We start from the raw sequence: 26,776 nt of genomic DNA on the forward strand, positions 1-26,776 counted from the left end.
GACGGGATGCTGCCTACCTCAAAACCTGTCACTCAACAGGGTCCCCGCCTCCCTTTCCTTTCTGCCCAGGGTGAATGAAACATTAGGAATAATAATAATAAACTTGTGTATTAAGCATTTATTATGTGCCAAACACTGTACTAAGCACAGGGGTAAATACCAGGTAATCAGGTCTCACATTGGGCTCTGTCTAAATGGGAGGGAGAACAGGTATTGAAGCCCCATTCTGCAGATGAGAGAACTGAGGCACAGAGACTTGCCCAAGGTCACACAGCAGGATATGTGACCGAGCGGGGATTAAAACCCAAGGCCTCTTATGCCCAAGCCCAGGCTCTTTCCACTAGACCATACTGCTTCCCAAGGAAGTAAAATTACTATTACTCTATTTATTTGTTACCCTATTTATTTATTACTCTATTTTATTTGTGCATATTTATTCTATTGATTTTATTTTGTTAATATGTTTTGTTTTGTTCTCTGTCTCCCCTTTCTAGACTGTGAGCCCACTGTTGGGTAGGGACCATCTCTATATGTTGCCAACTTGTACTTCCCAAGCGCTTAGTACAGTGCTCTGCACACAGTAAGCGCTCAATAAATACGATTGAATGAATGAATAAAAGCAGAAGACTGAGAGGGTCAGGCCAATAGTAAAGGACTGTTTCAGTGGCCCAGTGGAGAGGGAAGAGAGAATGTACTTGGATCTATACCTTTTAAGCGCTTGCTGTTTAAGCACTGTAATTTATCTGTAATGTATTTATTTGTTTATATTAATATCTGCACACAGTAAGTGCTCAATAAATGAGACTGAATGAATGAAGTTGTAAGTTAAGTGTAGCAAGTTATGAGGAGTGGCTGCCAAACCCTCCCGTAGCGTGACTTTTGTAAAATAAGATGGACTCAGTAAAGGATATGAATCCCTGTTTTGTCAATGTGGACAGCAATAATAATTCTAATAGTTGATGGCATCTATTTAGTGCTTACTGTGTAGAGCATGGCTCAGGGGAAAGAGCCCAGGCTTAGGAGCCAGAGGTCATGGGTTCTAATACCGGATCCACCACTTGTCAGCTGTGTAACTTTGGGCAAGTCACTTAACTTCTCTGGGCCTCAGTTACCTCATCTGTAAAATGAGGGACAACCTGATCACCTTGTATCCCCCCCAGTGCTTAGAACAGTGCTTTGCACATAGTAAGTGCTTAACAAATGCCATCATTATTACTATTATTACACCAAGTGTTTGGGAAAGTACAGTGTAATAGAGTCGGTAACCATGGTCTTTGTCCATGGGGGGCTGTGGTATTAAGTGCAAACAAGGTGCTACTCATTTAGATATAAAATAATCAGATCAGACTCAATCCCTGTTCCACACAGGGCTCACATCCAAGTGGGAAGGAATGCAAGCATCTTAACCCCGCTTTACAGATGAAAGATTGTGACATGCCCAAAGTCACACAGCAGGCCAGTGGCAGGGCAGGGATTAAGTGACGTCTCCCTCTTGTAGGGCAAAAGGGCAAAGTAGCTAATAAAGCTGAGGATTATTTATTGATATTAATGCCTCTCTTCCCTGTCTCTAAGCTTGTTGTGGGCAGGGAACCTGCCTACCAAAGCAGTTGGATTTACTCTTCCAAGCACTTGGAAGGTTGATTAGTTAGTTGAATGATTAGGGAGCATTTGGACAAACATAAGCTGTTGAGGGGAGAACAAATATAACTTACTGAAGGAAAGACTATTTGACCTCCATAAGGGAAAATCACGCTTCATTAATCTGCTGGTGGTTTTGGAAAGGGTCAGTAAACATGTGAACAAAATGTATTTAGATTTTCCAAAGACTTTAAATCATGGCTTTGGAAAGAACACAATGGGTAGGGATAAGTGCTTACTTTTCTGGATGAAAAAGGATAAAGAGAAGTGGGGTGGAGGGGAGGGGGAATCTACCAGAATCAGATGCTGGAATCTATTTTATTTAGAATTTTCATTAGTGATTTAAATAATCTCCCAGTTTGATAGATGGCCCTAAGCTTTTCTGCGTGGTGGAATGTACTGCTGGAGAGAAACTGCAGGAAGGTTGGTCTCAGGATGCTGAGTAGATGGGCAGAAAAGTGCCAAATGAAGAACTTCAAACAGTGAACTGTGAGCTACGGCTAGGAGACAGAACCAGGGAAACTAAGCCCAACTGTGCTCATAGCTATGAGCTATCAGTCATTGTAATAAGAATAATGCCAATTATTACTCTGTGGCAAAGACTGCGCTAAACCCTGGGCTAGATACGAGGTAATCAGGTTGGACTCGGCCCCTATCCCACAGTGGGTTCACAGAGAGGGAGAGAGAACAAGTATTTTATCCCCACTTTATCCCCGTTTTCACCATCTGTAAATTCTAACTCCTTCTAAAGGGAATAGCTTTTTTATAGTTTTATTTTATCTAGATGATTTTTTTCCCCTACAGTTCCACACAATTCCCAGTTAACTATGTAGAATAATAGAGCAGACCCATCCCTGACTTTGTGAGCCCAAGTAACTCTGACACTAGGGAGTATTTGTCGGCCTGATTATCAATGTGGCTTTGGATTTAAATAGCAAACATCAGGCCCTGCACACAGATTTGCTCTCTCATTTATTAATAGGGGAGAAAATGCATTTTCTTTCTGCTTATTTTTTTCTACTCTTCTCCCCTCAATCAACCAATGGTAGTTTTTGAGTGCTATGTGCAGAACGCTGTACTAAGCACTTTGGAAAGTACAGTAAAACAGAATTAGCAGAAATGTTCCCCGGCCAGAACGAGCTTACACTCCCAAAGCCTTGAAAACAACTCTGATGTATCTTCAACTCGGTAGCTTGGTATTTTTAACTCCAATTTAGGAGGACTGGGGCGTGTTACCAAGTCAAATCTTCGTTTGCTCTTGTGGCAATGAAACACTCAGAAGAAAAGTTCTTAAAACAGGGTCAGGGAGGGAAGAAATCATTCAGGAGCTAAATATGTGCCCAGATCTGTTGGCAAATGGAATTTTTCTCTTTGGCATCATTCAGTTTTTTCAAAGTATTTTAAAATAATAAGTTCTTGAAAAATCAAACACTGCTATACATAGCGAGGTGTTCACATTGGGCTGATTTTCCTTTCCGGAGGTAAAATGGGAGTCCGGGCAAGAGTGGATTTCAATCAATCAATCGATGGTATTTATTGAGCGCTTACTGTGTGCAGAGCACTGCAGTAAGTGCTCAGGAGAGTGCATTATAACAGAGTTGGTACAAACTCCGTGTAAGTGGTAGCATTATTCAAAGTAAAAAGTACCATTCTGCCAATTTCCCCTACCATGTTAGATCTGTCAGGCTTGAGAATGATACTGCTTGCCAGTAGTAATAATGTGGCATTTGTTACTGATAACCTAAGGGTACAATAACCTGGGCTCCTTATCTCTTCGTTTGTGAGTGCTGTGTGGGATAGGAACTGTCTGATCTGATTATCTTCTACTAATAATTATGATAAGGGTGGTGTTTGTTAAACTTTTACAATATGCCAAGCATTGTACTAAGCACTGGGGTGGATACGCCATCCCCGTCCCCTGCAAGGCTCACAGTCTAAAGGGGAGGGAGGATAGGTATTTCATTCCCATTTTACAGATGTGGGAACGGAGGCACTGCAAAGTTATCACATAAGTCACCCAGCAGGCAAGGGGGCAGAGCCACGATTAGAACCCAGGTCCCGTGACTCCCTACCTAGCACAGTGTTAGGCTCATAGAAAGTACTGAATAAAATGTCCTATTGTGTCTTTGGGGATCCCTACCTTCATTTCCCTGTGCCCAACATTCCCTGCTCAAGAGGTACTGGCATAGTTTCTGGACCTTGGCTTCTTTTAGACTGTGAGCCCACTGTTGGGTAGGGACTGTCTCTATATGTTGCCAACTTGTGCTTCCCAAGCACTTAGTACAGTGCTCTGCACACAGTAAGCGCTCAATAAATACAATTGATTGATTGATTCTAGCATGGACTTCTGGGTTGGGTTTTGACAAACCAATTGTCATTTCCCCCCCACCCCCAGGGAGAATGAAATCCTTCGTTTGGTCTTTATTACTCCAGAAGGCTTCTGGGGTGTTTTCTGAGAAAATGTGTGAGTGATTCGAACTCCTTAGGTGTTCCGTAAATTCAAAGAAGTTGCTGTGAGACCTTGGCTAAGCCACTTAACTTCTCTGTGCCTCAATTTCCCCATCTGTAAAATGGGGATTCAAAATCCGTTCTCCCTCCCCTTAGACAGTGAGACCCGTGTGTCCGACCCTAGTAGCTTGAATCTACCCCAGTGCTTAGTACAGTACTTGGCACACAGTAAGCGCATCAAGGATAGCACAAGCATTATTATCATAGCAGCTTGAGTGGTTTGGAAAAAAGGCTTGCAAGTACAGAGTTATGTATTTCACCTGCGTAATGATGGAATTTTGAAATGAAGATCATTTTGATGAGCAATTTTGAAGTAACTAAATATTCCCAGCTGTAAGAAAATGGAAAATTTTAAAAAAAAATGTGGGAAAGAGATAGAACAGACCACCATGCTGCTCCTTTCTGCTTTCCTTTCTTGGAAAGCGTCCATGATCCCATCTCTGTTAAGTCTCTGACCTGCAGATAAATGAATAAGTAAATTCAGTTCATTATTTAAAATAGATTTTATGCTGGGTTCCAGAAACTGCAGTGGCTGGTTTAATGTTGATCATTTATAAATGCATTGTGCTTTTCTTCCCCTATCTGAGCCCTGTGAGCATTGGGAAAAATGATAAATCCTTCAAGGGGGAGATGAAGAAAACAGTGGGAGGCAGAAGTGCTTTCTAAAAAAGAGGGGATGTCCTTTGGTGGGAAAAGGCTGTTGCAAGCCCAAGGAAGATTTTGGTCTCCTCTTAGTACCTGTTGATGCTTGCCACACACTTTCTACCTGCTCAAAGGAGAGGCTGAGGGTCACCCCTGTTCCCTGATTGGCCTTGTGATCTTCTGCAAGTCTCCCTCTCTGAGCCGCAGTTAAATGGAAATAAGATGTTGTGTGGAACTCTGTCCACACTCACTCAGTTGTATTGTCCTCTCCTAAGTGCTTAGTACAGTGCTCCGCACACAGTAAGGGCTCAATAAATACCATTGATGCTGATTATCTTGTATCTGACCCAGTACTTAGCACCTGTCAGTCAGTCAATCATATTTACTGAGTTCTTACTATGTGCAGAGCACTGTACTAAGTGCTTGGGATAGTACAATATAACAGTATTCGGACACATTCCCTGCCCACAAAGTCAATCAATCAATCGTATTTATTGAGCACTTACTGTGTGCAGAGCGCTGTACTAAGTGCTTGGGAAGTACAAGTTGGCAACATATAGAGACGGTCCCTACCCAACAGTGGGCTCACAGTCTAGAAGGGGGAGACAGAGAACAAAACAAAACATATTAACAAAATAAAATAAATAGAATAGACATGTACAAGTAAAATAAATAAATAGAGCAATAAATACGTACAAACATATATACATATATACAGGTGCTGTGGGGAAGGGAAGGAGGTAAGACGGTGGGGATGGAGAGGGGGACGAGGGGGAGAGGAAGGAGGGGGCTCAGTGTGGGAAGGCCTCCTGGAGGAGGTGAGCTATCAGCAGGGCCTTGAAGGGAGGAAGAGAGCTAGTTTGGCGGATGTGGGGAGGGAGGGTATTCCAGGCCAGGGGGATGACGTGGGCCGGGGGTCGACGGCGGGACAGGCGAGAACGAGGCAGAGGAGCGGAGGGTGCAGGCTGGGCTGTAGAAGGAGAGAAGGGAGGTGAGGTAGGAGGGGGCGAGGTGATGGACAGCCTTGAAGCCGAGGGTGAGGAGTTTCTGCCTGATGTGTAGGTTGATTGGTAGCCACTGGAGATTTTTGAGGAAAAATCCTTACAGTCTAGAGGAAATCTGGTGAATTCCAAAGAAGAGTCATTAAAGATTCACGACTGAGAATCACTTTTTATTCCAACAGACAGCATCCACTTAAGCATCCTCCATTGTAACTTCCAACTTCTACACCAGCTGGTTTATAAATACCATTATTATTTTTATTATTTTTCATTATTTGAGCAAGATGGGTCTTTCAGTCCTCTACTCTTTTTGGTTATTTTGGTTTGGCCAACTTTTTTTTAATAAGCCAAGATTTGATTATTTCTGTTCCCTGCTTTCCCACCTGACCTAACTATATTTAGGCTGTTCTTTTGTGCCACAGGAGCTCAAATTTCAGAGTTGTCGACTCTACAGAAATGGTTGTATGTCATATGGAATCAAGCCAAACAATCTATCCCAGGGCTTGCCCCAAAGCACTACTCTTCTGGGTTTCCGTGGACAGGAATTGTTTGTCCAGAAAAAATACATTCCATCTAATTAGAATTGGCTTCTCTGTTTTGTCTTTTTTGTTAAAATGGTATTTAAAGTCTTCTGTGTGCCAGGCACTATACTAAATGCTGAGGTAGATACAAGCTTACCAGGTCGGACAAAGTCCATGGCCCACATAGGGCTCACAGTCTTCATCCCCATTTTACAGATGAGGTAACTGAGGCCCAGAGAATTGAAGTGACTTGCCCAAGGTCACAGAGCAGATAAGTGTCAGAGAGGAGATTAGAACCCAGGCTCTTTGACTCCCAAACCTGTATTTTATCCACTAGGAATTGCTGCTTTGTTTTCACCCAGATGGATTTAAAGGAGAACTTAAGACTGTGAGTCCCACGTGGGACAACCTGATTACCTAGTATCTACCTCAGCACTTAGAACAGTGCTTGGCACATAGTAAGCGCTTAACAAATACCATCATCACTATTATTATTGTCTTTATTTGCTCCAAACTAAAATGTAAGCTATCTATTGAGGGAGATTTATCTTGCCTGTCTGGAAGCATTCAAGTAGGAGGCAGGGAAGGAAAATTTATTTGTATCAATCTGGGTGAATTTTGCAACAGCTTAAACGTGGTCAGTACCATGCTTTCTCTCCCCATCCCAGACAGATAGCAGTAGGCCGGGTTTGAAAATAGGTTGGATTTTGCTCAGAGACTGAATTTTAGAATTCAGCAGTTGGTGAAAGCCTGCTGTTGAATGAAATGATTTCACTCCTAAGCACTTTTTATTCATGTCTTTTTCCTACATTCATCACAATACTGCCCAGTGACCCGAGGTGAAAGTTCATAATGCAGTCTTGTCCGATTTATATAACGTGACTTAGCAAAGAGCTTGGTTCAGTGAAAGAGGGAACCGAACATGGAAAACAGCCTTGTCTTCTGACTTCTAGACTTTGCAGTTTGGTCCACCTTCAACTTGGAAGGCAGACAGTAGGAAAATGGCAGCTATTATGCTAGACTGTAAGCTCGCTGTGGTCAGGGAACGTGTCTACCAGCTCTGTTGTATCCTACTATCCCAAGTGCTTAATACGATGCTCTATAAGGGCCCAAGTCAATACCACTGATTGATTTATTGTGTCATGGCTTTTTTCAGTAGAGCACTCCAAGAAGCAGCTTCTAAAATATCCCTTAGGGATGTTAGCCCCGTTGGTGGGCTTTCAGTGTGTGTTTCTGTCTCAGAGGAGACCTCTCTTGACTGTAAGCCCCCTCGTGGGCAGGGATCAATGTGGCTGACTGGATGAAGTATGAGCCTAGGAGTTAGAAAGACCTGGGTTCTAATTCTGACTCTGCCACTTGTCTACTGTGTGATCTCGGGCAAGTCACTTCTGGGACTCAATTCTCTCATCTGTAAAATGGGGATTGAGAATGTGAGCCCCACTTGGGACAGGGTCTAGTCTGATTTGCTTGTATCCACCCCAGCATCTAGGACAGTACCTCTAAACATAGTAAGTGCTTAACAAACACCATAACTATTATTTAAATCCTACTCTCCTCTACTGAGACTGTGAGCCTTCATGTGGGACAAGGGAATGTGTCCGAGTTAACTTGTATCTACCCCAGCTCTTAATATAACAAGTACTTGGTAAATAATAAGCTAATAACAAGTTCCATAATTATTATTAGTAGACCTACAACCCAAGGATGCTTTCACGCCGACAATGAAATATGCTTGGAAACCAGTTGATCTTCCCAACACATGCCCTTACCTGAAGTAAACTGTACTTCTTTTGAGTAGCAGGCCATATCTTGCACTGCTTGAATCAAATTATGAGGCCCTGTGGATAATGTTATGATTTCAATAAAATATAATATGAAGAAATCCATTCTCTACTACTAAGTCATTTTGCTTCCCAAGTTCCTTTGTGACCTCTGGTGTGTTGTGATAGATAACTCAAATTGACCCAACCACTTTGAGGCATTAGCTTTTAGGCTAGATCTGCAATCCAGGCATAGAAAACATTTGTGGGTTTTTTTTGTTGTTTTGTTTGGGTTAGTGTAAAGTTCCATACACTAGTCATAATGACTGCTGCTGTTTGTCAATTTCAGTACTGCATTTTGTTGTCTTTGGGTGAGTATAAAGTCGCATACACTAGTCATAATGACAGGCTATTGTTTGTTGCTATCAACACTGCGTTTTGTTTTTTATTTGGGTTAGTGTAAACTTATGTACTGTAGCCATAGTGACTGCTGATATCTGTCAATATCAATAGTTCATTAGCTGCCAGACTACATGACACTTTAGGAGAAATTCTTTGGGTCAGGTTTACACTCCTTTCAACCCCTTTATTGAGAGGTGTAAGAACCTTTCCAACTCCCCAGAGCCATCAATTGGCTGCATCAGGTCACTGGCTTGGGTCACTCATTGAGTGACTGAGAACCAGCTCCAGATGATAGTGACCCTCATTTCACTGAAACCTGAGAAGAGGTTTTCTCTATCCAACTCAGCTCTCCCGGGGTGTCCTCAAAGTGAAGGAAGATAGGTCCAAAACAAGCAGAATGATTCCCTGGTGGCTGATTTGCTTTCATGTGCCAGGGATCTATCCCCTCAAAACAATTGCTATTTCAGCAAGTCATCCTGCTCCTTTTGAAAGGTGGTGGAATTTGCTTAGCCATGTTGGCAGGCTGTTTCTGGCAGTCAGGTAAATCTCCCATCATCAAAGGCTCCATCTTGGTCCTTTAAAGCAAGAAGATGCTTATTGCAGCAAACACCTGGAGTTTAAGGTCAGATCTGAGGTCCATAATATTCCCTGTAATAAAACCCAAGAGCTGAACATAGTGGGCTTCATAGATAAGAGGACTATATCTCCTCATGAGATTCCAATTTTCATTAGGTGGATGACTTGGATATTATTTGGAATATAAGGACTATTGAACTTGGGTTCATTCAAACCTTTTGTTGAGCTACACTGTTAGAGGAAGAGAAAACTGGGGATTCGATGACAAGGAATGACCTCTTTGGTCAAGAGAAAATTGACTGTGGCTCTAAGTAATGCTACATTGTTATCTAGGTCACACTTTTTAAAGATTAGGTTTGTAAGCTAAATTCTAATCAGGCAGAATCTTCTGGCTGCACTGGTCCACATTGAGTTTCATTGTTAGTCAATTCAGTGGGTGGCATTGAGTGTCTACTGTTCTGGTAAGCACAACTATGTGACAAAGTCATGATCTCTGCTGTGAACATAGCAAAGCCTACAGTCTAATTGGGTGAGACAGGCAGATGTCAATTATGTAGTATAGCAGGAGCAAAAACAAAGATACAGTGGGTTGGTAACATCAGTATATTGGGTGAAGTGACCAAATGAATAATTTGTCATTATTTGTCAAATGAATAATGTCTGTTACTTTGCTTTATTGTACTCTCCCAAGTGCTTAGTACAGTGCTCTGCACACAGTAAGCACTCAGTCAGTATGATTGACTGACTAGTAAATGCCATTGTCAAAGAGGAAAAAGAGCATGGAAAGACAGATGGGTTGAAATAGTGGCGTGTGTAAATCCACTCTTGTGTAAACATGGACATACCCACTCCTCTCTCCGGATAAGAGTCAGACTATGTAAATCCATCTTTGAAATTGAACTTTCCCAAAATTATCTTGAGAGATGAAGAATTGATCTGCAAAACCTAGAACAAAAAAAAAGATACTAAAGTGTAAATGCAGGAAGTAGTGGGTTTTTTCTTTTTAAAAAAAGTCCTGAATGAATGATATGAACTGTCCTCATTGATCAGACTTACCCCCTCACCCCTCTGTAGTGCAAAAGAACCTCTAATGTCATCTCTGACCCTTGTGACTTCTCCCAACAGTTGTAGTTTTTGACTTCCTGCTGTGATGCCTTTAATATGCATGGGCAAGTGCCTTTATCCTGCTTGTGAGAACTGAACTTTTCAGAAGGGGCATCTGTTTGTCTTTGATGTGTAGAGGGCCAGGAAAGCCCAATAAACCCCCTGAACAGTGGAATAAGGATTGGGGAGAAATGGCCAGGACAAAAATATCCAGCCTGTCTGGGATGGAGCCCTAATCATCACCTAGGTCAGAGAGAAGCCATGTCCTCTCTGATCCCCCAGGCTCTATAGAAAAGTACTAACCTATTTGAATCCTGAGTCCTCTAAGCCTGCAGTGCGAAGAGATGGGCTGTTGGTGGCTTTCTTGTTGTTCTAATGGTACTTTTTTAAAAAAGGGTATTTTTTAAGCACTTACTATGAGCCCGGCATTGTACTACACTCATTTTACCTTCCCCCAACCAGAATGAGAAGCACTGTGGCATAGTGGAAAAAGCACGGACCTGGGAATCAAGAGGACATGGGCTCTAATCCCAACTCTGCCCCTTGTCTGCTCTGTGACAAGTCACTTCACTTCTCTGTGCCTCAGTTTCCTCATCTGCAAAATGGGGATTCAATACCTGGTCTCCCTCTTATTAGACTGTGAGCCGCTTGTGGGACCTAACTGTCTTGTATCTGTCCCAGTACTTAGTACAGTGCTTGATACAGAGCAAGCTCTTAACAAACCCCAATTATTATTATCATTGCAGGGCAAATGTTGAATCTTCTGTTTGTGTATACTACAGTACAGCCTTTCTCTAACAAGGGGGATGCATCCTCACAAAACTGCTGGTAAAGGAAAATTCTTACCATCTCACTCTCCTGCCATGATTCTCCCAGTTCCTCATGCACTGTATCTCATCCAACTCTCCTTAGTAGACCAATTTTCCCTCATTCTCTGACCAGTTCCAAGCCAAAACATGTAGTAAAAAGTGCGCATTTTTTATGGTATCTGTTGAGTGCTTACTACGTGCCAGGCACTGTACTAAACACTGGAGAAGATACAAGTTATTCAGGTTGGACACAGTCCCTATCCCACAAAGAGCTAACAGTCTTCATCCCCAATTTACAATTGAGGTAACTGAGGCAAAGAGAAGTAAAATGACTTGATGAAGGTCACACAACATCCAAGTGACAAAGCCAGGATTAGAATCCAGGTCTTTCCAACTCCCAGGACCACGCTCTATCCACTAGACCTGTTTCTTCTCTATACATTATGGCAGAATGGAGTAAACTTAGAATAAGTAAATATATGCATATATTAAAGACATATGTATATGTATATTTTAAGAATAACCCACAGGTGTCTGCCCAACCCCTCCCCATGAGAGGGGTATATTTTCTTCATAGAGAGAAAAATGAACTAAGCAAAATCTCTTGACAGACTAACAGATGGACATTTAAATTTGAAATTAAGGAGAGAATTTATGGTAATTCTGTGGCATAGTTAGCAGGCAACGAAAAGGTTAGTGACAGCAGATACTGCCTCATGTGGGACAGGCACTATATCCAACCTGATTAGCTTGTATTTATCCCAGCGCTTAGTACAGTGCAGGGCACAGAGTAAGTGCTTAACAAATACCATTAAAAAAAAATTGGTAGACATTTTCCCAACCCACAAGGAGCTCAGTCTAGAGGGGGAGACGGATATTAATAGAAATAGATGTAATGTGCCTTCCTCTTCTTCCTGTTCCAGGCAGAAATGGTCCACAGCGCTTTCGAAGCCCAGCGAGCTTTCCTTCTGTTCGCATCCCAATACCAACAGCCCCAAGAGGTAAGAAAAGACTCTAAGTATCCTCCACAGAAACTGCCATAAAGAGAAATAACTAGAAACTGAAGTAGAGCTGTTTACCTTGGACGGATTTCACCCTTTGTGGAGTTTTTGCTGACTGATAAGGTGTCTGCATATGCCAATTTTTTTTTAATGCATCTGTTCTATCAGGATCATCTGAGGTTCCGAGCTACAATAATTCCATCTCCAAATTTATCTCATGCTTTGTAAACACTCTGGCCCGCTAGTCCCATTTCGGAGAATGTTTTGCGGGGGAAATGTCTGCGTGGCTTTTTAGGGCTTCCAAGGGAACAGCTTTTAAATTCCTGTTTACACAGAAGTGAGTCATGCCCAAGCAGGTCTCTGGTATAGCCAATCGATCATACCTCCTGCAGGCTTATTCGGGATATCATGCCCTTTTATTGGTAGGGGGGGAACTGCTTTTCTTTTCATACTTTCAACTCCTCTTCTCCCATTACCTTCTGCGTCACCCTTGTCCTTGGATCTGCTGTCTTTATTCTCCCCTCCCTCAGCCCCACGGCACTTAGGTACATATCCATAATTTGTTTTTATTTATATTAACATCCCTCTCCCCTCATCTGTAAAATGGGGATGAAGACTGTGAGCCCCGTGTGGAACAGGGACTGCGTCCAACCTGATTAACTTGTATCTACCCCAGCACTTAGAACCGTGCTTGACACATAGTAAGCACTTAACATTATTATTATTATTATCAAGTAATTATTAGCAAGTCACACAATCCCCTAGGCACAAGGAGCCAGGACTAGATCTGAGATCCTTGTCATTCTCTCGCCCAGAAAGAGTCAGTTTTCTCTTCTGTAAAATGGGGATAAGACTGTGAGCCTCGTGTGGGACAGGCACTGTATCCAACTTGATTAGCTTGTATTTATCCCGGCTCTTAATACAGTGCCTGGTATGCAGTAAGCGCTTACCAAATACTGTTAAAAAAAAATGAGCTTTCCATCTTGTCCAGTCCCCTGATGGGGTGGTCTTGGGTTGTACCTCCCTCCCCTCCAGCCCACCAGCCAATGACTCCCACTAACTAGATCTGCTTGGCTTAGAGGAGCAGATGGCAAGCATGGAAGCAGGTGGGACTATACAGCTGTTATCCTGGAACAACAGTCTGCTCTTTATCCCCCCGTCCTCTTTCCGAAGCTGCTAGTATTGGGGCGTGAGGGGGAATCTGGTGAAAATGGAATATATGCACATGCATATTCTGATTAATCCCTCTACCTTCCGGGATATATTATTTCACCCTGGCTCTGTCCTGTCATGCCCCAAGGTTTGTCTTGTGAAGCCTTTTTTTTTAAAAAAAATAATGGTATTTGCTAAGCACTTATTATGTGCCAGGCACTGTACTAAGCCCTGGGGTTAGATACAAAATCATCAGGTTGGACATAGTCCCTGTCCCACATAGGGCTCACAGTCTTATAGTACTCAGCACCCAGTAAGCATTCAATAGATGCTATTGATTGATTGAGGAAGGTATTGATTTGCTATTAGTAAAGATTTCTGGCCAGACATAATATATAAAGCTTAACCCCTATACATTTGTGCACATCTGCAAAATGGGGATTCATTATTCATTCATTGATTCAATCATATTTATTGAGCGCTTACTGTGTGCAGAACACTGTACTAAGCACTTGGGAAGTACAAGTTGGCAACATATAGAGACGGTCCCTACCCAATGGTGGGCTCACAGTCTCCTCCTATGTAGAGCTACCCTAATGCTGAGTACAGGGCTTGGCATATAGAAAACACTTGGCAATTATTATTATTATTATTAGAAATAAAATTTTCAGTTTTCCATCAGTCCACCTAGGTCCAAAAAGCAATTTATACTGGTAGCTGTACCCCCCAGTAACTTTTTCCTTTGCAGCGTATAAAAGTTGGAACATGAAGAAATGAGGCGAGGATCTGTGAGATGACATTCAGGTTGACTTGTTTTCCTGGCCTAAGGCTACAAAGCCAATGTTGAAATCCAACAGGAAATCCAACCATCGGTTTATCTGACGATCCAGTGAGAGTGGGAAATACCAAAGTTAAGATGACAGCGTATTTGTGAATGGGAGAGAATAGAGAGCGATGCTGTAATTCTGCAGTCTAGACTCGTTGTTTTAGCAATAGAAAGCTGTGATTGAATTGTGATTAAGGCATAGTCACTTTGTGCAACTATTCAAACAGCAGTGTGGAGTTTGAGTGGATTTACTAAATTCCTGTCAATTCAGAGTGTCCCTGGCTGACCCTTTTTTTAAAGTTTAAAAAAAAGAACTGAGGGACATTGGCTCACTTCTCTTTGCACAAGACACGACTTGGGTAATGAGTGATTGCTAGGGGAAGTGTAATGTCTGTTAAACTTAAGGAACTTCCCAGTAAAATGCTAAAGAAAGATTCCTCCCTGTCTTTTGCATTGTTCTGTGACCACCTGTCAAAGTTGTCAGCTACAATGGTGATGGATGCTACCCAAATAGAGAACACTTGCAAATGGATATCTTTCTTGTCTTCATTTGTCCTAATGTTGGGGTCACTTCGCATTTTTTTTAAGCTAAGGAACATTTATCATTCACCCAAGTATTTTTTTGTTAACTGCAATAAATCTGACCTCAGCAGTTCCTAGGTGCTGGAAGAATAAGAGGCCTTGCTTTTAGAAAATGATTAGAAATTCGCGAAAGAGAAAAGTTTGCTCCCTAAGGCCCCCGGCTCATTTAAGGGTATGTCCTTTAAAAGTCGGGGTTTGGCTACGACTCACTCCGTGCTAATCAGTTCAGTGTTTTCCCACTTGGAGGACTTTCTCCCTCTCCCCCGGAGCCTCTATCATCTGAACAACTTGTATATGTGAAAAGAACAGGAGAGGAGAAGGTAATTGCCAGCTGGCTGAGGAGTGATTCTGCATCCGCTGTAATAAATTACTTAGCAGAGTGCCTGATCTGTTACTCTTTATGGTCATGTTCTAAATTTATATGTACTGGGGGAAGGATCACATGACCAAATCATCATTTGATATTAGTGTTTATGGTGACCTACTAGTGGCAAATGGATTTAGATCCTCGGGACAACACCCTTCTTGATATTAGTGTTTCTGGCACTCCACTAGTGGCTAATGAGCTCGGGGGACTGTGTCCAACCTGATTATCTTATATCTACCCCAGCGCTTAGAACAGTGCTTGACACAGAGGAAGCGCTTAACAAGTACCATCATTACTTTTATTATTTCTCAGTCATATTTGAGCACTGTACTAAACGCTTAGCTCTGTTTGCCTCAGTTTCTTAGTATTCCTCCACTTCCAGCTTCCAAATTCCTTAGAGGCCTCGCCACACTCCCCCTCTGCCTGTGTTCATTTTTTTTTTTCTTCAACATGGCAACTCTCTCCCGGACACACTCCCAAGGCAACTGAATTCCCTAGTTGCACCATTAGGGAAAGCCAAGTGGGAATGTCTATATCCTGGCCTCTGGGAAATAGGCTGGGGCTCTGATAGGTGGGGTTTGTTAAGCAGTACTCTGTGTCAAGCACTGTACTAAGCACTGAGACAGACTCAAGATAATTAGTTCAAACACAGTCCCTGTCCCATATGGAGCTTTCAGTCTTAGAAGGGAGAGAATTCATCCATTCATTCAATCGTATTTATTGAGCGCTTATAGTGTACAGAGCAGTACATTAAGCAGTTAGGGCTTCTAATCCCATTACATAGGTGAGGAGCTGAGGGGCCAGGGAAGTGAAGTGACTTGCTTCACGGAGCAGGTAAGTGGCAGAAGTGGGATTAGAACTCAGGTTCTCTCACACCCAGGCTCTGATTTTGAATGGACACCTTTATCCCAGCCCTTTCTCCACATTCTCACAAGAGTGCAAGTGATTGCCGGCTTCTCAACTCTAAGCTCAATATGGGCAGGGGACGTGTCCATTAATTCTGCTGTATTGTACTTTCCCAAGCACTTAGTACAGTGCTCAGCATATAGTAAGCAATCAATAAATACTGTTGATTGATTAATTCTGCCCTCCCTGTCTGGAGGGGAAAATTCCGCGGGCAGGCCGAGAGAAAGGACCTGTCTCCCCTTCTAGACTCTAAGCTCCTTGTGGACAGAGAATGTGTTCATTGTTGTATTCATTCATTCAATCGTATTTATTGAGCGCTTACTGTGTGCAGAGCACTGTACTAAGGGCTTGGGAAGTACAAGTTGGCAACATATAGAGACGGTCCCTACCCAACAGCGGGCTCACAGTCTAGAAAGGGGAGACAGACAACAAAACAAAACATATTAACAAAATAAAATAAATAGAATAGTAAATATGTACAAGTAAAATAGAGTAATGAATATGTACAAACATATATACAAGTGCTGTGGGGAGGGGAAGGAGGTAGGGCGGGGGGATGGGGAGGGGGAGGAGGGGGAGAGGAGGGAGGGGGCTCAGTGTGGGAAGGCCTCCTGGAGGAGGTGAGCTCTCAGTAGGGCTTTGAAGGGAGGAAGAGAGCTAGCTTGGTGGATGTGTGTAGGGAGGGCATTCCGGGCCAGGGGGAGGACTTGGGCCGGGGATGGACGGCGGGACAGGTGAGAACGAGGTACAGTGAGGAGGTTAGCGGCAGAGGAGCGGAGGGTGTGGGCTGGGCTGTAGAAGGAAAGAAGGGAGGTGAGGTAGGAGGGGGCGAGGTGATGGACAGCCTTGAAGCCGAGAGTGTGGAGTTTTTGCCCGATGTGTAGGTTGATTCGTAGTCACTGGAAATTTTTGAGGATTGTACTCTTCCATGTGCTTAGTACAATGCTTTGCACACAGTAAGCACTCAATAAATATGATTGATTGACTTTTTGACTCCATATCTGCACAACCTCACTGGATTCTTAGGATCGCGCTAGTATTCTCCAGCTATTTTCAACCCTCACTGTGAAAGTTCAAGATGAGAGGAAGGACGTGAAACCTTGAAAGGACAGGAGAAAGCTGTTGGCACTGAATGAAAGCCAGATGGTTTGTTTGTATTGGGCTAATCACAGATCTTCTACATGCAATTGCAAACCCCTGCAAAAATGAGCTTTCCCAATCTTTATGGGGTTTTAGTCCCACAACCGATTAATTTTTTTTTTTTAAAAAAGCATCTTGCCAAATGTACTGCCTTCTCAGTCTTTATTGCTTGTTGTTGTGGGGTTGTAGATAAAGAAGGATGACTTTAAATCTATTTAATGCCTGCCTGCTTTGCTCCTAGTATTTCAGCTGCCCTGGCTTCTCTCAAAACGGCATTTGTACTAAAATACCACGGCCTGGCAAGTTGAGGGATGAGAGGCACTTTTGGCTCTCAGAATCAGAATTTTGGCTCTCCTGGAGAATGCTCTGGGGGGGATTTTGGATTGTAGGTTAAATTGAGTGTCACTTGTCACTTGTTCCAAATGGAGGGAGATGTTTGTGTTTTAAACATTGGGAGCTGAGTGGTTGGAACAAGGGTCTGGAAATCCAAAGATCTGAATTTTAATCTTAGCTCCGCCCCCGGTTTATCGTGGGACCATGATGAGCCACTGAAGCTCTCTGGACCTCGGTTTCCTCCTCTATATAATGGGGATAAGATAGATTGTGAGCCTCACGGCAGTACAGTGAGAAGCAGCGTGGCTCAGTGGAAAGAGCATGGGCTTTGGAGTCAGAGGTCATGGGTTCAAATCCCGGCTCCGCCAATTGTCAGCTGTGTGACTTTGGGCAAGTCACTTCACTTCTCTGTGCCTCAATTACCTCATCTGTAAAATGGGGATTAAGACTGTGAGCCCCCCTCGGGACAGCCTGATCACCTTGTAACCTCCCCAGCGCTTAGAACAGTGCTTTGCACATAGTAAGCGCTTAATAAATGCTATCATCATTATTATTATTATTACAGTGCTCTGCACACAGTAAGCACTCAATAAATACAATTGAATGAATGAATGAATGAAAGGATTGTGTCCAGTGTGTTAACCTTGTATCTGCTCCACAGCTTAGCACATAGTAAGTGCTTAATCAATGCCATTATCATCATTTTAGTATTATTATTATTATTATGTCCGTGAGGACCATGTTAGCCATGATTCTGTCCTACCAGCATTTATCATGTCTCTTGTTGGTATTCTTCCAGAGTGATGTGGCAACACTTCTCAAACCAATCTCAGAAAAGATCCAGGACATCCAGACCTTCAGAGAGAGAAACCGCGGAAGTGAAATGTTCAATCACTTGTCAGCCGTCAGCGAAAGCATCCCTGCCCTAGGATGGATAACCGTGGTGAGTCGGAGCCACAACGGATGGCCCCTGTTGGAAGCCCCGCGTGTTGGAGATTTCAGTTGCCCCTCTTCCCTCCTACCACTCTCCCTCCAAACACAAAGCTGGAGGCCCATCTCTGAATTCTCTTTGGCCAAATAATCCCTGCTTCGGTGATGGGCTGTGCTTTAGATGCATCCCCCACTGCCACTGCTTTATCTCTTCCTTTAGCTGTCTTTTATTTCATTGTATTTTTTTTTCCTTCTGTCCATGTGGGATTGTCCTGTTCTCTCAGTCCCCTAAACCAGGTCCTTATGTCAAGGAGATGAACGATGCGGCTACCTTCTATACTAACAGGGTCTTAAAGGACTACAAGCACAGGTATGTTTGCGTTATTTTACAGTCTGCATGGGTCCAAGTTGGTAGTAGCTTTGCTTTTATAGTTAGAATAACTGTACAGTTATTCACTAGGATGCAATTTCAATCACCTTGAAATGAGCCTGGATCACTCTTAACTGGGCCTGGGGCTTCTCTAAACTCTAAGGAATTGGTAGATAGCTACGGTATCTCAAAGTGTTGTTCACTACTGTTTTTTTTTTCTTTCTGGTATTTATTAAGTGCTTACTATGTGCCAGGCACTGTACTAAATGTTGAGACTATTCTGCCTCAGCCTCCTTGAAACTTGTAAGCTGAGCTAGGCTTGACTACCTAGAAATCTATTCTTTTTTTTAAAAAAAAGTTTGAATATGACTCTGTTCCTTGAGAACAAGATCATTTCTACCAACTCTACTGTACTGTATTAACCCCAGTGCTTAGTACAATGCTCTGCTCACTGTAAGTGCTCAATAATATCACAGATTGATAGATTGACTCGTTTTGGACATTGTACCAACCTGAATTCTGATCATACCTGCTTACTTCATTGTATTCTCCAAGCATTTAATACAGTGCTCCACACACAGCAGGCACTCAGTAACTACTGTTGATTAATTCTCCGTGATTGAAATGATGTAATTATCCTGTCCTTACCGCGGTGCTTATAAGTGCTCATAAGTGCTCAATAGATGCCATGACTGCTATCCGTTTACCAGGTTGGGGCCACAGGAAAGGGGGAGGGGGTTTCTGAGGAATAATTGTTGGGATCTTTGGGATTTTGGGGCTGCCCAGCTGCCCTCACCAGTTCTGCCACCGTTTTCTCCACCACCGTCTAAGCATTTCTGAGGCTCCACCTCTCCCAATTCTACCACTTCCACCTCTGTTCATTGACTTGCGGGAGGCGAGGCACAGAGGGAATGTTCATACCAGAACTTACCCCGGCCAAAAGCGACACTATTTTTGGCTCTTGCCAGGTCATGGTTCCAACCTCCTGGGCCTCTTCCTATCTTGTTTTTTATTGTTGTTTTTATGTTATTTACTAAGTGTTTACTAGGCGTCAAACACTGTTCTAAGCACTGTGGTAGGTACTAGTTAATTAGGTTGGACACAGTCCCTGTCCACATGGGGCTCACAATCTAAGTTCCCCCTCTTTCTCCTTGCATCTTCCTTTTAGTACTTGTCTTTTTTCCTTTGGCCAACAAGGAGGCCCAGTTGAGGAATCTCTCTGTCTGTTGCTGCTGTGTTGCTTATCTCGCCAATGTCACACAAAGACCACTTTAAAACCGGCCACGGGGCCCAGGCGGCAGGAATCACTGCCATTTAGGAGAGGAGAAAAACATTGGCATCCATCACCATCTCCTATATAAACCTTTTCTTGTGTGTTTTTCTTTCCAAAGTGATCTGCGCCACGTCGACTGGGTGAAGTCGTATTTGAACATCTGGACTGAGCTTCAAGCGTACATCAAGGAGCATCACACCACAGGCTTGGTCTGGAGCAAAACTGTGAGTAACGGGGAGCATCTACTGAGTGCCTACTCTCTGCAGAGCACTGCACCAAGAACTTGGGAGAATCCAACAGATCTCTCACTGATCAGTTATTCAGTCGTATTTACTGAACACTTACTGTGTGCAGAGCACTGTTCTCAACGCTTAGGAGCGTACAATATAAGAATTGGTAGGCCCATTCCCTGCCTGCAGTGAGCTTACCTTGCCCTCGAGGAGCTTACATTCTAACAGGGAAGGCAGGCACTAAAGGTATTTATAGGCAGAAGAAAAAGGGGATGAGTGAATGCTTTAGTAATAGAGTAAGATAGGTACAGGAACTGAGCCCCCTTTTTCGTCTCCTCCTTCCCATCCCCCCCGCCATACCTCCTTCCCCTCCCCACAGCACCTGTATATATATATTTGTACAGATTTATTACTGTATTTTACTTGTACATATTTACTATTTATTTGTTAATGATGTGCGTATAGCTTTAATTCTAATTGTTCTGACTATTTTGACACTTGTCTACATGTTTTGTTTTGTTGTCTGTCTCCTCCTTCTAGACCGTGAGCCCGTTGTTGGGTAGGGACCGTCTCTATATGTTGCCGAATTGTACTTCCCAAGTGCTTAGTACAGTGCTCTGCGCACAGTAAGCGCTCAATAAATATGATTGTGAATGAATGCTGTTGAAGGCTGTGAGTATCCCAGTATTTAGGTGGCAGTTTAGGGGGACAGCCTGAGGAGATTAGAGGTGAATTAGGGAGGGCCTGTTGGAACAGATGTAATTTCGGGAGGTTTCTGAAGATGGGGAAATGTGTCTGTTATATTGTTGAGTTGTACTCTCCCAAGAGTTTGGTACAGTGCTCTGCACACAGTAAGTGCTCAATAAATATGATTGATTAGTTTACTATGTCAACTGATTAACTCCCGACCTCTTGGCGGGGTTGGTTAACAATTGGAACCGCCTCGTTCTTTACATTAAATCGGCAGCTGTGCCAAGCAACTGCTGCTTGATTCAGTGTCGCTGCTGAAATGTAACACTTTCTGAGTGATCTTTCAGAATGCTGATGGGACATGGGTGTGTGCACACACACATATGTGAGCTGGCAAAGTGGGCCAACAGCTGGAAGATAATCGAGCAGGAATGTCTCCTAAACATTTAGACTTGCTGAAATCCTAGCCTTCTCCCCTTCCCTTTCAGCCAGAGAACAATAGATAGCTATCAATCAGTGGTATTTATTGAGCTCTTAACGTGTGCAGAGCACTGTACTAAGCGCTTGGGGGAGTGTGATACAATAGAGTTCGTAGAAACCTTTGCCATCATGGAGATTGAGAGGTAACGTGGCCTAGTGGAGAGAGCACAGACTGAGAAGTAAGAAAGGCTTGGGTTCTAATTCTGCCTCCTCCACTTGTCTGCTGTATTACCTTGGGCTTAACTTCTCTGTGCCTCAGTTACCTCATCTGTAAAATTAAGACTGTGGAACGTGGACTGTGTCCAACCTGATTAGCTTGAATCTACCCCAGAGCTTAGTACAGTGCCTGGTATAAAGTAAGTGCTTAATTAATACCATTTAAAAAAAGGAGCTGACAGTCTAGTTGAGGGAGACAGAAATTAAAATAAATTACAGATAGGGGAAATGTCAGAGTATAGGGATATGGACTGGGGTGTTAGGGATGGGGTGAATAATGCATTGAAAAATGCAGTTTTCTTCTTTTGTAGGACCTTATTCATAATATCCACTTTCCTTCTTCCTATCTGGAAATTATTTCCCTCTGTGGTTTCACCACTAGATTAACTCCTTGAAAGTCTGAGACCATGTCTGCTTAATCCATTGTACTCTCCCAAGCGTTTGTACAGTGCTCAATAAATACGGTTGATTGATTGATTGACAGCAGTTTTCAAAGTTCTCTTCCCTAGGACTATTTGTTTTAATGTGCCACTTGCCCAGGGTCTCACAGAAGGCCCAGAGACTTCATGGCCTAGTGGGAAGAGCTCAGGTACAGAAGTCAGGATCTGGGTTCTAATCCCATCTTTGCCACTTGCCTGCTTCGTGACCCTAGGCAAGTCACTTAACTTGCCATTTAATGATGGTGGGGGGTTTTTAGGCACTTACTACATGCCACGCACTGTTCTAAGCACCGGGATAGATACAAGGTGATCAGGTTGCCCCACGTGGGGCTCACAGTCTTAATCCCCATTTTACAGATGAGGTCACTGAGGCACAAAGAAGTGAAGTGACTTGCCCAAAGTCACACGGCAGGCATGTGGCGAGCCGGAATTAGAACCCAGGTCCTCCTGACTCCCAAGCATGTGCCCTCTCCACTAAACCACGTTGCCCACCTGCTGCTTGATGGTGGCAGTATCCACAGTCCTGTTTGCGATTAAATATGAGAGGGAGGAGAGATGACTGGTTCAGAACAAATAGCCAGGATATTTTTGAGATCATCAGCCTGGCCTTGTGAATACCAGGCGACTCTAAATATTTTTAAAATGATCATCTTCTTGCATGCTTAGTGATTGACAGCTACTGCCCAGCAGCAGAGGGCAGGGAGGGGAAGGATATCTGAAACTGTAATAACCTAATGACATGTTCCAGTAAGTGCATTATTTGCAATAGGGTTAAAATACCCTTTGGCCAAGTCTTAATTTGGGTGAAAAGAGGTTCTTTGTCTCCCCCTTGTTTTCCTGAATTATTTGGAAAATTGCCTTGAGTCTGTGCTTAACTTTAATTATGGAAAACCAGCACCTTCAACTAAGCAAAAGGCTGCAGAGAAAATACTTTTCTGAGAAGAGAATGAAGGGGACATTGCTCAAAAAGGGGTGGGGGGAAATCCTTTCTTGTTCTTCTATTTTTCTTCCTCTTCTGAGAGGATTGAAGAAGACGAGCTGAATTCTTACAATCCAAGATCAGAGCTGGGTGTTTGGTGATGGGCAGTGAGGCACCTTAGTACTCTAAGAACAGAGTGATGGGAGTGAAATAGCCTTGATTTTTTTAATTGGGCCTTTAAGAATGCTGAGTGTTTTAGTCAAAGCCGGCTCTCCTGCCTGGAAAAGAGAAGCAGCGTGGCCTGGGTTTTAATCCTGGCCCAATCGTTTGTCTGCTCTGTGACCTCAGGCAAGTCACTTCACTTGTCTGTGCCTCAATTCCCTCTTCTGTAAAATGGGGATTAAAACTGTGAGCCCCACGTGGGACATGGACTGTGTCCAATCTGATTAATGTGTAACTACCCCAGCGCTTAGGATAGTGCCTGGCACATAGTAAGCGCTTAACAAATGTCATTAAAAAAATGATCATGGCATATTAAATCCAGAGCAGGTGATCTATACCTCAGTGTTTAGGGAAAGTTTTGGAGATTGAGAGTTACACACACAGTCTGGCTGAGAAATAGAAAGGAGGAAAAAATAAGCCAAAAAAAAATCACAAAAGGAGCAGCCTGTATGTATCAGCTGTTTCTTCTTGTAACATATCTCTGGGCACTTTGAATTTTCAGAGACAGGTGGTTTAAAATGCTATAGGCAGTGGGACTGCCACTGAGAGCTACTCTTACAGAAGAGACACCTTAACAAAAGACTAATGTCTGTGTCATTACCCACCTGTTCCCTGAGCCTGTTATAACACAGTTCCAGTTTCCTGCAGTTATTTTCTCTTATGTCCCTATACCCCTCCACTCTTTCTTGGTCTCCCCCGACTCTGTCTCCGCCTTGAGTTCATTCTATCTCGGGCTCATTCTGTCTCAGATTCTTTTTTAGGAGCTATTCTGACTCCATGGTGATGATATAAAGGGTGAGAGATGTATCTTTGTATTTGCATATGAATTTTCCTGATGGATTACTTTCAAACAATATCTTATACCCCCTGACATAGCCTAGAAAGATGGCTATGTTCTCTCTTAAGAGGTGGGGGTGCGTGTATGACAATGTACTTGGAATTGTTTCTCAATTTGGGGGCTCAGAAAAATTAAATTCTCTGTACTCTTGAGTGGGAACAGACCTCTTGCTTAAGTGTCTTTTTCTTAAGAACTTGGTTAGTAGTAGGTTTTGTTTTAGCTAATTAAACTATCATCATTTGTAAAGCACCTTCAATAATTTTAGGCCATGATCATTGATTAGTATTTGGCAAGTATCTTTTTTTGTGGGGAGGAGGTACATTAAAGGTTTTTGACCTAGGGTTAGAGGTATGATCACAAGCTTTGCCAGCCTGCAGAATCTGAACATTTGGACAAAATTCCTCTGTTCAAGTTAGGGCCAAAGAAGGCAAACCCCTTTTCTCTCTTCATCCTCTCATGCTGACCTGTGACCCACCCTGGGTTTCAATCATGTGTTTATTGAGCTGTTATTGTGTACAGAGCATGGTAGTAAGCACTTGGGGGAGAACCATATAACAGAGTTAGTAGACACATGCCCTGCCCACAAGGAGCTTGCAGTCTAAAAGCTATCATTGGTGAAAGGTCCTAGGTCTTTGCACAGTGCTGGGCAAGTCATTTAACTTATCTGTGCCTCAGTTTCCTCAATTGTAAAATGTGGATTCAATCCCTGTTCTCCCTCCTACTTAGACTGTGAACTCCTTATCAGACAGGGACTGTGAAACACAGACCTAATTAAATTGGACCTACCCCAGCGTTTAGAACAGTGTTTGACATATAGTAAGTGCCTTAATAAATGCCATTTAAGAACTTTTATCATCATCATAATTGTGCTATTTAAGTGCTCACTATGTACTAAATATTGTACTAAGTGCTGGGGTAGATACAAGACAATTGTCTGACACAGTCCCTATCCCACATGGTACTCACAGTCTGGAGGGGAGAGGAAACAGGTATCGAATCCCCATTTTACCATAATTTATTTTAATGTCTGTCTCCCCGTCTAGACTGTAAGCTCCTTGTGGGCAGAGAACATGCATGTCTACCATCTCTGTTGTACTGTAGTCTCCCAAAGACTTAGTACAGTACTCTAAACACAGTAAGTGCTCAATCAATAGCATATGGGACAAGAAATGGGTCAGACCTGATTATTTTATATCTACCCCAGTGCATAGAACAGTGCTTGACATAGAGTAAGCGTGTAAAAAATACCACTGAAAAAAGCATCCTCGTTATGAGAATTTGAAATTGTTCCAGTATTTCCTCATGCTCCCCAAAACCACCTCTGAATTGATGGAACTGACTCCCGTTGCCTTGAGAACCTATATTGGGCTCTGTTTTTTCAGAACCCGAGCAGAGATTTCCAAGTGTCTGGATGTCTCCTACAATTCTTAACATCCACAAGTCAAGGAAATCTTTCTTAGCCGAAAGCAACTGTGAGACAAATAAAGAAGATACAGAGCGCTGGGGAAAAAGTTCATGGAGGAGATATAGACTCAGGCCCCGGCCCCCTAGGAGCTCACAGTTTAAGAGTAAGAGCAAAAACCCTGTAGGAAAGATGAAGATGTCAAAATATCAGACAAGGATGACCTTCCGTTAGAGCTGCTTAATGCAAACTGTGTTCATTGTGTTCTCTCTCTCTCTCCCTCTCCCCCTCCATCTCTCTGTTCTTCAGGGTCCAGTTGCATCACTGGCATCTGCTTTATCGACTCTCACTGGTGGGCCAGGCCTTCCTCCTCCTCCTCCTCCACCTCCAGGACCACCTCCCCTGTTGGAGAGTGAGAGTGGAAGAGATCAGTCCTCTCCATCCCGCTCGGCGCTGTTTGCTCAGCTCAACCAGGGAGAAGCAATCACTAGAGGTCAGAGAGCAGGGACAGTAACCCCTGGGTGGAGGGGCAGGGGCTTGGAGTTTCGCACCTGCTCCCCTGTACCGGGGGGTGAAAGAAAAACAGCCCATTCTCCCCACTCCCCGGCCCCCACTGAGGATGCAAGAAAGATTATTCGGTATCCATGAGACGATGGGGCCACTGGGCCAATGGGGTACTTCGAACTTTGCCACTCCTTGTGCTGGGCAACCTGTTGAACCCCTCATATCCCGTACCCCAACCCTGTGGAATTCCCCAAGCACCATTATTATTCCTTTCAGTGGGCAAGTCTTCATTAGTGGCTGTTCCCCAAATCTAGGTCCCAGAAACCTTTGCTGCAGGATTGAATCCCATGACCAAACTTCATGGGGAACACGTTGAAGTCTCCGTGTATCTATTGCATATTTAATAATGACGGTATTTGTTCAGCACTTACTTTGGGTCACACTCTGTTCTAAGTGCTGGGGTAGATATAAGCCAGTCAGGATGGACACAGTCCCTGTCACACATGGGTCGTCACAGCTTCATCCCCATTTTACAGATGATGTAACTGAGGCCCAGAGAAGTAAAGTAACTCTCCCAAGCACTTAGTACAGTGTTCTACACACAGTAATTGCTCAATAAATGTGATTGACTGACAATAGAGCAAGATTTTTTTTTCAAGAATTATTCAGTGAGCATATTCCTGTTTAGTAATACACCCACACTGACCTCTCTGCTCTGGCCTGAAGATTGCTGAAGGCTAAAAAGTACATTAACGTGAGTGCTTATTTTTCCAAGATAGTTCCATAGATTTGGGGGAATCTTTTATACAGCAGGGATCTCGGGGAGTACTAATTTAAATGCAAGGAAAATTACAAGACTAGCAGATAGTGATTTGAACATTCAGCGATCCACTCCTTTTTATGGTATTTAAGTACTTAAGTGTCAAGCACTGTTCTAAGTGCTTGGATAGAAGATCAGGTCAGATACAATCCCTCTCTCACACGAGGCTCACAG

At 43.2% G+C, this 26,776-nt stretch overlaps 1 protein-coding gene across 1 annotated transcript in view; it reads left to right on the forward strand.

The window, feature by feature from the left end:
• Nucleotides 1-26,776, forward strand: part of CAP2 (cyclase associated actin cytoskeleton regulatory protein 2) — a 64,304-nt gene that overhangs the window by 24,939 nt on the left and 12,589 nt on the right. Inside the window, exons 6-10 of the mRNA XM_038770727.1 lie at nt 11,885-11,962; nt 18,068-18,211; nt 18,483-18,568; nt 19,960-20,065; nt 25,588-25,771. Coding sequence (XP_038626655.1) covers nt 11,885-11,962; nt 18,068-18,211; nt 18,483-18,568; nt 19,960-20,065; nt 25,588-25,771 — 598 coding nt within the window. The remainder of the gene's footprint in view (nt 1-11,884; nt 11,963-18,067; nt 18,212-18,482; nt 18,569-19,959; nt 20,066-25,587; nt 25,772-26,776) is intronic.

The sequence above is a fragment of the Tachyglossus aculeatus genome, chromosome X2 (genome assembly GCF_015852505.1).
Source record: "Tachyglossus aculeatus isolate mTacAcu1 chromosome X2, mTacAcu1.pri, whole genome shotgun sequence".
In the NCBI taxonomy this organism is placed as follows: Eukaryota; Metazoa; Chordata; class Mammalia; order Monotremata; family Tachyglossidae; genus Tachyglossus; species Tachyglossus aculeatus.